At 38.7% G+C, this 14244-nt stretch overlaps 1 protein-coding gene and 1 long non-coding RNA gene across 3 annotated transcripts in view; one reads left to right on the top strand and one right to left on the bottom strand.

Annotated features, from left to right (window-relative positions):
• Positions 1 to 198: 198 nt before the first annotated feature.
• LOC103553010 (uncharacterized) overlaps positions 199 to 14244 on the top strand; it is a 92304-nt gene continuing 78258 nt past the window's right edge. Inside the window, exon 1 of one of the 2 annotated variants that reach the window (XR_545370.2) lies at positions 199 to 377. This is a non-coding gene — a long non-coding RNA (uncharacterized lncRNA). The remainder of the gene's footprint in view (positions 378 to 14244) is intronic. The other variant, XR_011542084.1, reaches the window with a different exon arrangement.
• The window catches only part of SERPINB10 (serpin family B member 10), a 26583-nt gene continuing 16932 nt past the window's right edge, over positions 4594 to 14244 (bottom strand). The window contains exons 6-8 of the mRNA XM_070627836.1: positions 11256 to 11398; positions 8065 to 8220; positions 4594 to 5975 (exon numbers count right to left, since the gene is read on the bottom strand). Coding sequence (XP_070483937.1) covers positions 5571 to 5975; positions 8065 to 8220; positions 11256 to 11398 — 704 coding nt within the window. The 3' untranslated portion in view covers positions 4594 to 5570. The remainder of the gene's footprint in view (positions 5976 to 8064; positions 8221 to 11255; positions 11399 to 14244) is intronic.

The raw sequence follows: 14244 nt of genomic DNA, 5'->3' as shown, positions 1-14244 counted from the left end.
CCCACTGGGGTCGGCAGCCCGCGCCCGCTGCCCGGTTCCCTAGGGGATCCCCGCCCTGATGCTCATCCTCCGCCTGGCGCCCGCGGTCCCCACCCGGAGCCGCAGGGGCGCGGCCAGGAGCGGCCACGCCCATGCCCGTGGAGAGCTGGGGGATCCAGAGCCCCCGCCCCGCGAGAGAGTGAAGGAGAGGGAACCCCGGGACACACGCGGAGCCCGTAGAGGGCGCACTGCGCGCTGCGCCTGGGGTTGTTTTCTCAGGCTCTCGCGCTTTTCCAAGCGATACAGCAGGTAACCGGATCCCAGCGTGTGGGCGCAGCCACCAAAGCCAGACATAGACCCCAAATTCCCGGCGCCGCTGCCAGGGGTTCCGAGCGGTGGTAAGAACGGAGCCCGGAGCAGCCCGGAGCCTCAAATATATGCTGGGTTGGGGGCCGCGGGGGGCGCAGGCGGGTTCGGCCCGCCTTCGTCTGTGGTTTAAGTTGCAGATATTTTCTCCTGATTTGTCATTTGTTTTTGACTTTATTTTTGCTTCTGGCGATTTTGGCACACACATTTTTTATATAGTCAAATTAAGGATATTTTCATTTGTTGCTTTTAAAGTTTGAGTCGTAGTTGGAAAGGCTTTCCGCAGTGCATAGAGGTCACCAGTGTTTGCTTCCAGTATGTATATGGCTTCAGTTGTGAAAATTTAGATTGCTGATCCATTTGGAGTTTATCCTACTCTATGAGAAATATGGGTCCAATATTAACGCTTTTTAAAATGGCTTTCCACTAGTTCTAAACTGTGTTTATTCCAGTTTAAATGTATTTAAAAACTCCATCTTTTCACTAATGATTTGAGCTGCTAACTTTATTACATACCAAAGAGCTATATATACTTGGCTATGTTTCTGGATTTTGTTTTCGGTTCCATTGGTCACGTAGTTTTAATTACAAAGATTTTTTCTTTAGACTTTATTTTTTAAGAGCATTTTTAGGTTCATAGCAAAATTGAGAGGAAAGTGCAGAGATTTCACATATGCCTTCTGCCCCAGACAGGCACAGCCTCCCCCATTACCAACATCCCCCACCAGAGTGGTATAGTTGTTATAAATAATGAACCTACACCCACACATCCTTATCACCCAAAGTCCTTAGTAACCATTAGGGTTCACTCTTGGTGTTGTACATTCTGTGATTTTGGACAAATGTATAATGACATGTATCCATCACTATAGTATCACACAGAGCATTTTCATTGCCCTAAAAATCCTCTGTGTTCTGTCGTCTATTCATTCCTGTCCACTCCCACCACCCCTGGCATCTGCTGATCTTTTTATTGTCTCTATACTTTTGCCTTTGGCAGAATGTCAGATAGTTAGAATCATACAATATGTACCTTTTTCAGATTGTCTTCTTTCTCTTAATAATATGCATTTACGTTTCCTCCGGGTCTTTTCATGGCTTGGTAGCTCATTTCTTTTCAGCATTGAATGATATTCTACTGTCTGGAAGTACCACAGTTTATCCATTCACCTACTGAAGGACATCTTGATTGCTTCAAGATTTGGCAATTATGAATAAAACTGCAGTAAACATCCATGTGCATGTTTTGATGTGGACATAAGTTTTCAACTCCTTTGGGTCAATACCAAGGAGCACTATTGCTGGGTCATATGGGTTAGGTTTTTTTTTCTTTTTTGCTGAGGAAGATTCACCCTGAGCTAACATCTCTGCCAATCTTCCACTTTTGTTTGTTTTCTCCCCAAAGCCCCAGTGCATGGTTGCATATTCTGATTGCAAATCCAAACATTTTTATTTTATCTTATAGGTATTAGAGTGCCTTTGAAGAATTCTGAGCTGGTGTTCACATGATTAGAATTATGTATTGGAAAGATTGCTCTGCAGCAATGTGGACAAATGGGATGTGAATGAGACAGAAGGTTGGAGACCAGTGCTGTAGTACCTCAGATAAAAGACACCAAGAGGTGAACCAGGGCAGTGACAATGCGGATAGGAGGGCATGCCTGGAAGAGCAGTTTAGAAGGAGGCTAGGCCGTGTTTGGGATCGTTGGGTGAGTGCCTAAGGAAGGAGGAGTCTAGCATGATACCCAGATTACTGACTGGACAAACCAGTGAATGGTGGTGACAATAAGAAAGATTATAAAAAGAGGGAACTGAATGAATTTGGAGGAGAAAATGAATTTCATGTTGCCACGTAAGGTTGAGGTTACATGGAAGGCCCAGGAGAGAGGTCTAGGCAGTAAATACTAACTTGGGAGTCCTCAGCAAATGGATATAGCTGAAGTCATGGGTGTGGTGAGATTTTCCTGGGAGTATGAGAAGGATAAAGGAGCTCTAAGGATGCCAATATATAAAGGATGAACAGAGAAAAAAAAAAAGAGCCAGAGAAAAGGAACCTGGAGTGACCAGAGATGCATAAAAAGAATCAGGGAAGATGGTTATTAACAACAACAACAGTAACAGCAAAAAGGTGGGGAGAAAATTTTAAAGAAGGAGTTGAGCAGTTTGGGGAGATGACAAGGTCCATGGGAGGCAATGGAATGAGTAGTCATAGTTGAGCAGCTGTAATGTCCTAAAAATTGAGTAGATGTGTGATCAGATGGGTTAGGGGCTAGGGTTGTTATCTAGGAAGACACTGAAGATTGTAGATGTGTGGATGGATGATGGTGGAGACATGGATGGCAAGGAAGCTGAGATCATGGTCCTGAAATAGCCAGTCTATCGGGAAATGAAGGTGGAAGGATGGATGGAAGCTGGCATTGCTTGGTGTCCTGGGAGTGGGCCAGAGACAGCTGGAGAAGCCAACCCTGCCTCCCTCACCCTGGAGGTGGATGGAGCAGGCTCCGTCACACCAAGAGGGCCACCAAGGCAACGCCATGGGGGAGATGGCAGAGCAGGATTAAAGGTTTATTCCATTCTATGTATTTATTTATTTATTCCATTCTGTTTTTAATACTGCAAATGCATCTCTCCCCTTCTGCTTCACGCTCAGGCCAGAGTACACTTTATTATAGTAATGTTGTAAAAGCAATACATATTTCTACTGCTAGTAATAAAATCAATCAATGCAGAATTATAGAAAGTAAGGAGTGTAATACTCTTCTTTCTTCACCAGACACCTTTAGGTACATTAAAATATGTATATGTGGTGTTGGGGAGAAAAAGTTTCCCTTCTACCCTCCTAGGTTCTTTGGCTGGTCTGATAATCAAATTAACGTAAGACAGATTAACAGGGGAAAAACAAATTTAATTATGTATGTACAGGACCCCATAAGAATATGAGACCCAAAGAAGTGACCAAAGCAGGAAGCTTTTATACCACTTAGACAAAGAAACAATAAATTTGTGAAGAACTGACAAGGCAAAGAAACTCAGGCTTGGGTGCTAATTAGTGAAGAAATCAAGAAAGGTTGTTTATACAGCCTTCTCAGCCCTGAATTCTCTCTCTCTGATGATAAGAATCTCTCTCTACCACCTGGAGTAGGGAGGGTACCTTTCACATGAGAGATTTATTTCCTACTTTCAAGGGGAACAGGGGAGGGTCAGAGTATCCTTCTTGCATCAGCTGTTTCTTAAATAACTTCAATTCAAAATAATCAATATACCAAAGTGGCATATTTGGGGGTGGCCTGCCCTGAACCCCATCACTGGGAACTTCTATATTTTACATAAATGGAATCATAGTATCTGTAAGGAGAGTCCCAAACAAAAATCCCCTACAGGAACTGAGACCTCTTTCCTACACTACCCTAAAATAGCTTTATTTTCCCTGGAAACAAAGGAGGTTAATAGACCAGGATTATTGTCTATTGTCCTAATGTCTGTGATCCTTCTAAAAAGACAGGTTACGTACACTTGCACACATGTAACATCACCAAAGTTCCCTATTTAAAGCCTCTGTATCGAAAAGCCTGATAGACACATACACACAGACACCTGTCTCCCAGATGACTGCTATTTATTTTGTAATCATTCTTTGTACTAACTTCCACTTTTGAGTCCATTTGTCCCACTGGTTTGTAAGCTCCGTGATTCTAGGAGACCAGGAGATCAGGCTCTGGGTTTGTTTGGAAGTATAGTCTCCATGGCCTGAATATCAACTAAGTCCGTGTAGGTGCCCAGTAAACACTTTTTAATGACTGACTGCCTGAATGAATCTTACTAATCAAAGTTTCTAGTATCACCTTTTTTCCTTTCTTATTATTTGTTTGAAGCATGTGATGTTTACTATTTTTTGATTGTCAGCCTCTGAGAGTGTTACACTGGCATTCTTTTATTCTGGGGTGGTTTCCATATTTCTGGTTCACTTGTTGCCACTTTTCTTTTGAGTCCACAATGATCCATAACATTTAAGGACTTTTAATTCACCAGAACACAGACACAAGGGATTTCTTTCATTGCTACTTAATTTGAGATGTTATGGGTAGGGGCAAAATGTTTCATAAAGATGTGATAAAATGTCATATGTATTACAACTGCCTATCTTTGGAGCTAAAGGATAGAATCATTGTTTTATTCTATAATACCAAACCAAGAGTTGATACAGGAAACACATTTTCTTGTACTAATTTGTACATCATTCACGTCAGATCAGGTCTTTCACTTTATTGATGAATATAGAAAAGGCATCTTTGAATGATACAGTTAATCTCTGAAATTAGAATAACAGCTGATGAGGCTACCGATAAGTAGTTGTCTATTAGCATTTGTAAAAGAAATTAAAAAGACACAGCTAATTTTATGGAAATACAGTATTTCTAAGAATATCTTCTTATAACTAACAATACATATTTATATAAATCAGATTTACTCTTCTAGTTTATAAGATTTTTAAAATCAAGGATGTTAGTATGACAACTTTTACACATGATAATTATTTTTAACAAAGTTTTTATTTTGGAATAATTTTAGATTCACAGAAAAGCAGCAAAGCTAATACAGGGAATTCTCACATACTCTTAACACAGTTTCCCCTAATACTGACATCTAACATTCCTATGGTACATTTTTTAAAACCATGATGCCAACATTCGTTCATTGCTATTAACTAAGCTACAGATTTCATTTGGATTTCACTAGTTTTTCCATTAAGGTCAACATAAGTATTTTTGAATAGTCAGCAGAAAAGGGGAGTTTAATTTTACAGTGGCAATTTTTGAGCCATCAAAATAATATTCTTGAGAAAATTCTTGTTTATCAATATATTGCCTTTATAAAGATTTTTCTTCATTAAATGATGCATGTGAAATATAAGTGACAATGAAAATGCAGTGACAAGATAGTTGAAGAATTGTAAGGCATTCAATTGAAGAAAGAATTTCTGAAATATAGATAAAAGTCACATTAAGATAAAATGTTAAGTGGTAAGAATAAAATTTGCCATTCTCACTAGCTATACAGATATGATAGGATCACTAGAATGCATTATTTCAAAATATTTTTGCTAATATTCGTATGTGAAAAATATCCAGGCTACAAATTGATTTTTATTATAACTGTGTTTTTCCACGTTATGGTGTATTTTTCACACTGTAGGATGCTCTTGTTTGAGGAGAGAGATGTAGGGTTTATGGGGAGCAGAATCTCCCATAAAAGAGAATGCTATTGGTTTTGTTGTGCCTGATGAAGAAAAGGAATGGGTGGTCTGCATTGAATTCAATGGAGGGGAGTCTAATTCGCAAAACCATCTCACTCGCAGTGCCAGCTGCAGCCTCTGTACCCTGTTCATTTATTTCCACAAAAGACTTGTGGAAAACCTGGGACAGAAATAGGTTTCTGTCCATAGACATTCCTGAGAAATCAGCTTTGCTCGGGTTAAAAGCATCACTCATCCCCATGTTGCTCAGGGTTGACTTGAGATCATAAGACTCTTCCAGTTTGAACTTGGGAAGATGCAGCTGCACGTCATACAACTCCATCATGTCTGCACTGGTCCACTCACTCAGCTTCTCATAGGTGATGGCCTTTTCCAGCTGCAGGTTTGGAACCAAGGAAGAAAGAGTCATTAATTTCAACGTGGAGTGAGAAATATTGGTTGAGGGAGACCTCTAGAGATTACACTGATGAATTTTGATTATTCCCATTACCAAGGGTATTGAAACACACATTTGGAAATTTTCTGTTTATAATGAGATCCTTCACACTGTTGACTGACAGAATCTTTGTTTTACAGATTAATAGTTCTCAGGATACAGGAGAATTAGACAATGATTCAAAATCAAAGTACTTCTATAATGACATGCAAGACATCGACTACACTCACGAATACATCAATACAAATAAGCATTGAGATCTTGTCTACACAAAAGCGTATACTCTACCACAAGTTGTATACCAGAGCACAAAAAACATTAGTTTTGGGGCTGGCCTCGTGCCCAAGTGGTTAAGTTCACATGCTCTGCTGCAGCAGCCCAGGGTTTCACTGCTTCGGATCCTGGGCATGGACATGGCACCACTCATCAAGCCACACTGAGGCAGCATCCCACATGCCACAACTAGAAGGGCCCACAACTAAAATACACAACTATGTACCAGGGGGCTTTGGAGAGAAAAAGGAAAATTCAAATATTTAAAAAAACAACAAAAAAACATTAGTTTCAATAACATGGGAGACAGTTCTTTGAAAAAGAATTCTGAGATAAAATAGTATGTCTATATTCTATAATCAAAATATAACATTAGTAACTACAAACTATAAAAAAAAGAAAAGAAAAGAAAGAAAAATCCCTAAATCTTAAGAGTAATGATTTTTTTTAAAGTGGTTTTGAGGGTGCTTTTTCTCCTCTTTATATTTTAAATTTTAAAAACAATAAATATATATTTATGTATATATACATATGCATAGTGTGTATGAGGAAAAAAAAGTGAGTTTGTTTTTTTTACATAACATGTTTGATTCAAAGCACATGCTTTGGCTACTTTGAGAGATTTTGGACTGAAGTACTAATGTCAATGACATAAATGTAAATGATGTACATTAATAATGTGGCAATTCTGGGGCTAGCCCCGTGGCTGAGTGGTTAAGTTCCCACGCTCCGCTGCAGGCGGCCCAGTGTTTCGTTGGTTCGAATCCTGGGCGCGGACATGGCACTGCTCATCAAACTACGCTGAGGCAGCGTCCCACATGCCACAACTAGAAGGAGCCACAACGAAGAATATACAACTATGTACCTGGGGGCTTTGGGGAGAAAAGGAAAAAATAAAAAACATCTTAAAAAAAATAATGTGGCAATTCTTTAGCTCAGGAACCTACACTTTTAGGAAGAATGTGACTCTAATGGTTTACTGTCCACACTTGGTCTTGTTTTTACCATACTCTCCAGTTTCACAAATTTTTAACATAATTTGGAAATCTTTTCTACACTCTCGTAGGGCCATGGGAACTTATAAGTATAAAGAATCTGGCACATGTGAAAAATAAGCACTGTGCAAAGAAGACAAACCACCTATTGCACAAGAAACTGGTGTTCAATTTACACACACCAATTGCTCAGAAACATGGTCTGACCAAAGTTATGTCAGGCTTAATACAAACTAGGCTGATTAACAACTGGAATAATATTTGAAGATGGTACTGAGACAGACTATTTCTCCTTAAGACTGTTTACTTGATAAAAATGCTTTTAAAAAGTTTTAGAAGTCAGTTTAATATTTTAAAATATATATCTAAAGCTAGATTAATGCAAGTGACTAAGAATTTCATGTCCAAGTAGGTAGGTTCTACCTGAGGGAGAAGAAAAACTTAGGCTGACGGAAAGATTGTTCTGATTAATCCAGACAGCCATGGGACTGACAAAAATATCTGTATCTGTTGTTTGCATGGCTGTTTGTGTGGCTACCCCATGCTAGAGGTGTCTATAGATTGCTTAACATTTCTGAGGAGTAGTAATATCAACTTTACAGAGTTTTGTGAAGCTTAAACAATATTGTGAAGGTCAAGTATCCAGGGCTCAAGGTAGGTTGGTTGCCTTCCTCCACAGGAATTAAAGAACAAGGAGAACATTTCCTTATTTTTTCCTCAGGAGGAGAAGCATCTTCATGTCAGACAGATAACGTGTTTACCTGAGCCAGCCCGCCAACATCTTCTGGCAGTAGTATGAGCAGGCTGAGGTCGCGGTTCTCATAATAGAGTTGAAGGCCTATGACTTGTGGGTTTTCTACGTGAAAAACTTGAAGTTTTTGTTTCATTGACATCATTTGCACTGGTTTGCTTGTAGTCTGTAAAAAATAAGTAGCAAAGTTACTGAGGAGGAGTTCCATCAAATGCTTAATTCTTCATCATCATTGGTTCCCAGTAGTCTGGGACACTGGCAAAATTGGTGATCCTCTGCTAAATGCTGAATAAGGTTATTCAGACCTTGTTTCTGGAAATATGTATTATACAGAATAACATCATCAATAGGTGCTTTGAGAATTTCTTTCTTAATGCTATTGTGGCAATCTTCATAAAAGATAGCAAGCTACATTCTACCAAACACTTAAAAGAGTATCTAATCTTATGCCCACTAGATAAATACCAGTGATTCAGAAATTGAGTAAGGTGTGTTTCATGTGCAAACAATCGAGAAGTATTTTAGTATCGTAAAACTGAAATTCACTTAGAGAATGAAAAGAGAAGCAATAGACTAAGAGATAATACTTTAAAAACACGTATTTGATAAACGACTGGTATCTAAAATTTACAAAGAACTCTTAAAGCTGAACAATAATAAAACAAACAACCCAATTTTAAAAATAGGCAAAAGATATGAACTGATACTTCACCCAAGGAAGACACACAACATATGAAAAGATGTTCGATCATATGTCCTTAGGGAATTGAAAATTAAAACAATGAGGATACCACTACACACCTAAAAGAGTGGCTAAAAGTCTACAACACTGACAACATCATCAACTGGTGAGGATATAAAGCAGAAGGAACTCATTCCCTGCCAATGGGAATGCAAAATGGAAGCCACTTTGGAAGACAGTTTAGTGGTTTCTTCCAAAGCTAAACACAGTTTTTTCATGTGATCTGGCAACTGTGCTCCTGGGTATTTACCAAAATGAGTTAAAAACTTGTGTCCACACAAAATCTTGGACACAAATGTTTATGGCAGCTTTACTCATAATTGACAAAAACTGGAAGCAACCAAAATGTCCTTCAATAAGGTGAACAGATAAAAAGTCTGCTACATCCATACAATGGAATATTACTCACCAATAAAGTGAAATATCTATCAAGTCACAAAAAAACATGAAGAAACCTTAAATACATACTGCTAAGTGGGAGAAGCCAGTCCAAAAATGCTACATACAATATGGTTCCAATAGTATGACATTCTGAAAAAGGCAAAACTATACATACAGTAAAAAGATCAGTGGTTGCCAGGGGTTTAGGGAGAGGGATGAATAGGTGGAGTACAGGGCGTTTTTAGGACAGTGACACTGTTCTATATAATACTGTAATGGTAGATACATGACACCATGTATTTGTCAAAACCCATAGAACCGTCAACACAAAGAGTGAACCCTAATGCAAACTATGGACTTTAGTTAATAATAATGTATCAATATTGGCTTATTAATTGCAACAAATGGACCACACTGATGCAAGGTGTTAATAATAGGGGAAACTGTGTGTGTGTGTATGTTTGTGGCGGGGGGCTGGTATATGGGGACTCTGTATGTTCCTCTCAATTTTGCTGTAAATCTAAAAACGGTCTACAAAATTGTCCATTTTTAGTAAAGCCAATGGTAAAACAAAAACAGAACCCTACAATTCAGATGTTGTAGATATATGTTATTTATCCATTCTATGTGCAGCTAAGTGTCAATCACAAAGTCCTACCCTTCTGCTAACGTAGTGGCCATATGACTATGTCTGTTCATGCGGGATACTCCACAAGACAGTGATTGTTTCAGGGATAAGCACACGAATGGCATCGACCAGAGTTAAACTTGGGAGCATTCTATTAAGGTTAGTAGCAAAGACTTTCCCTATCTAGTAGAGTTGTGAAGCTAGAAGACTGAATATGGGGCAGCCATGTTTCCTGGTCATAGGGATCAATTTCATCTTCAGTATTAGAGGAGGGCAACAACCAGAGGGGAAAGAGAGAGAGAGAACTGAGATGGTGTTTTGAGACTCTAGAGATCCCATTCCTGGGCTTCTTAGTTCCTCTTAGTTACATAAGCTAATGATAATACAATTCCTGTTTTACCAGAACTAGTTTGGAATGCTTTTCAGCTGAAAATTCCTGGTGAATATATTAAGCCAGGTAACTATCTAACTCATTTCTAGTTAACCTATTGGATTACATCTTCAGTCCCTTCCCTGGATTCCGCTGATTATCTGAGCACTGCCTATTGCACACATCCACGTGATTACAGCAATAGGTCCTCAGCAGCACTGTTTGTGTGAGATGACCCACCCCAGAACTAAACAACTTTAACAAATTTTGGCTAATCAGTTCCTTTCCTAAGAACTTGGAATGAGATCTATCAGACTGGTCTCTAGAATGGAGCAGGTGTTGTGGGCAGCCACGTTCTGCCATTGTGGACTGGGAAGCAGAGAAAGTTAGACTTCAGCCTGGGAGAAGAACGATGGGAGAAACAAAGTTGAAACGATACGGAATGAATCTTGACAATATTTAAATCCTTGTTTCCACTCAAGTCTCAAGACCTTGGATTCTAGCCACATTCCAGCCCTTGGATTCTATGAGATATACCTGTCACTTTATATTAATCTCCCTTTTTGCTGTAGTGGGTTCCCGTTACAAAAACAAGCTTGTTGTGTCCTAACACAGAAAGAAACCTTAATGGAAGCGGTGAGATTTTAAATTTTTATTTTTTTTTTTTACTTATAGAAGGTTAAGAAATTGGTAGAAGATAGCATTGGTTTAGTAGAATGAAAACAGAACTAACAGTGAAGAGTTTTGGAGTGTGGTTCTGGTAGACTTCTAACTTAGGCATGGCTCCAGGCACTTAGCCATGCTGTATTTCTCACCTGGGAAATAAATATAACAATTACCTTACCTACTCTACCATAGTTGTAGCAAGGACTGAGTGCCAATATATATGAATAGTCTTATTTTTAGAGAAAAACAATGAAAGAGGAATTTCCAGGTAGGATGGCACAGGGGCCTTTTAGCTCAGCCTTAGTAAGAGCCATGGTTTACAGGAACATATATTCAGAAAGAAGAGTGAATTAAAATAGAATCCCCTTTACGATTCCATGCAAAACTCCATAGTGATTATTAAAAAGTTCCCACCTTGTTTATTCTGAAAGGCTTTTCTGTGGTGTCTTGGACTAAGAATTGCTGTTCCCAGATTCCTTTAAAGTAAAGGGCGTTCACTAGAACCATTTTGGTTGTAGGATCCACAGAGTCATCAGGTAGGAGATTCAGGATTTTTCCTACAAGAGCAAAAGGACATGTTTCAAATAATATAGTTACATCCTGGTGATACGCCAAACTTATAAAAGTGATGATTATGAAATATTGTTAAATGATAACATCTTATATCCACCACTGATCCCAACCAGGAAGTTAGCATTGATAGAATACTAATAACAGATCTTATTCAAATTTCATCTATTGTTCTAACAAAGTTCTTTTTCCAGACGAGAAATCAATCCAAGATCTCAAGTTGCATTTAGTTGTTATTTCCTCATAGTTACCTTTAATGAGGACATTTCCTCATTCTTTTTTTGTCTTTCACAACCTTGACACATTGGAAAAGGTTTTATAGAATGTCCCTCAATTCTCAGTTCAGATTTGTCTCATGTTTCCTCAAGATAATATTTAGTTATGCACTTTTGTGAGAATACTACTGTTGTGGGTTGAATTGTGTCCCCCAAAAAGACATGTGAAGTCCCAAACTCTGGTCTCTGTGAATGTGATCTCATTTGGAAATATGGTCTTTGCAGATATAATCAAGTTAAGGTGAAGTCAAAAACGTCTATCTTATTAAGCCACTGTAGTTTGGGTCTCTTTGTTATGGCAGCTTAGCCCATACTCTAACTAATACATGACCCTATTTTTAAAATTAAGGTTATATAGAACATTTAATACCACATTTTTGTTAATTAGTAGCTATTTTTATTTATGTAATACAACTTTTTAAAATAGTTAAGAACAACTAAAATTAGATACATTTAACTTTTTGATTTCCCTTTTTATTTAAAAAAAAAGTTTAAGTATGGAAAACAATAGTAGGTAAAAGAAGTATAATAAAACAAAAATTAAATGAAATCCAGAGCTCTGGTTTTCCGTTTCTAGTGGTTGCTGGTGAACTGGCTCTGGGTCGGGGTAGGAATGTGGAGAGGGAGGCTGCTGATGTGTAGCCCATTTCCCTGGTGTAAATATTCCCCCCACAGTGATTTCCAGCTACCAGCGTGAAATCACTGAAAGAGAGGTTGGGAAGAGATGTGCACGTTCAGGAAATGGGCTCCTGTGAGCCTGCACGAGGGCCCCAGCAACCTCTCGGCTGCCTGCTGCAGTCTTCCCAGGGGCACATCACAAGCGTTTGTGGAGCTTTATTTCAAAATTCTGGGGGCAGCACTTCTAGATTCCAGTAGATCTGAGGTGTGGCTTGGACATGTCTATTCAAAACAAAACAAATACCCAAAAAGAAAGAGACTTTTTGGGTTTTTAAATTCTTTTTTTAATTTGAGTTCATAATACTTTACATCATTGTGAGATTTCAGTTGTAAATTATTTCTTGTCTGTCACCACGTAAGTGCTCTGCTTCATTCCTTATGCCCACCCACCTTCCCCTGGTAACCACCGAGCTGTTTTCTTTGTGCATGTGTTTGTTTATGAAATTCCACATGAGTGAAATCATCTGGTGTTTGTCTCCCTCAGTCTGGCTTATTGCGCTTAGCACAATTCCCTCCAGGTCCATCCATGTTGTTGCAAATGGGATGATTTTGTCTTTTTTTCTGGCTGACTGGTATTCCATTGTATCTGTATACCACATCTTCTTTATCCAATCATCAGTCAATGAGCACTTGGATTGTTTCCATGTCTTGGCTTTGTGAAGAGTGCTGCAATGAACATAGGGGTGCATATGTTACTTTGGATTGTTGATTTCAAGTTGTTTGGGTAGATACCCAGTAGTGGGATAACTGGGTCATATGATAGTTCTATTTTTAGTTTTTTGAGGAATCTCCATACTGTTTTCCATAGTGGCTGCACCAGTTTGCATTCCCACCAGCAGTGTATGAGGGTTCCCTTTTCTCCACACCCTCTCCACAACCTCTCCTCTTTTTAGTCTTAGTGATTATAGCCATTTTAACAAGCTTAAGGTGGTATCTCAGTGTAGTTTTGATTTTCATTTCCTTGATGTTTAGTGATGCTGAACATCTTTTCATGTGTTTATTGGCCATCTATATATCTTCTTTGGAAAAATGTCTGTTCATATCCTCTGCCCATTTTTTGATCAGGCTGTTTGTTTCTTTGTTGTTCGGTTGTGTGAATTCCTTATGTATTATGGAGATTAACCCCTTATCAGATATATTATTTGCAAATATTTTCTCCCAATTGATGAGTTGTCTTTTTGTTTTGATCTTAGTTTCTTTTGCCTTGTAGAAGCTTTTTAGTCTAATGAATTCCCACTTGTTTATTTTTCTTTTGTTTTCCTTGTCTGAGAAGACATTGTACTCGAAAACATCCTTTTAAGTTTGATGTCAAAGAGTGTAATACCTGGATTATCTTACAGAAGTTTTATGGTTTCAGGACTTGTCTTCAAGTTTTTGATCTGTTTTGAGTTCATTTTTGTGTATGGCAGGAGATAACGGTCTACTATCATTCTTTTGCATGTGGCTGTCCAGTGTTCCCAACACTGTTTATTGAAGAGACTATCTTTTCTCCATTGTATGTTCTTGGCACCTTTGTTGAAGACTGGCTGCCCGTAGCTATATGATTTTATTTATGGGCTTTCAGGTTTGGTCCATTGACCTGTGTGTCTGTTTTTGTACCAGTACCATGCTGTTTTGATCACTGTGGCTTTGTAGTACCTTTTGAAGTCAGGGATTGTGATGCCTCCAGCTTTGTTCCTTTTTCTCAGTACTGCTTTAGAAATTCAGGGTCTTTGGTTGCCCCATGTGAATTTTAGGATTCTTTTTTCTATTTCCGTGACGAATGTCATTGGGATTCTGATTGGGATTGCATTGAGTCTGTAGATTGCTTTGAGTAGGATGGACATTTTAACTATGTTTATTCTTCCATGCCACGTGTGTGGAATCTCTTTCCATCTCTT

Source organism: Equus przewalskii, chromosome 7, assembly GCF_037783145.1.
Source record: "Equus przewalskii isolate Varuska chromosome 7, EquPr2, whole genome shotgun sequence".
Taxonomy (NCBI): Eukaryota; Metazoa; Chordata; class Mammalia; order Perissodactyla; family Equidae; genus Equus; species Equus przewalskii.
Note: the sequence above shows the minus strand (reverse complement) of the source record. Positions and strands in the feature narration are given on the sequence as shown.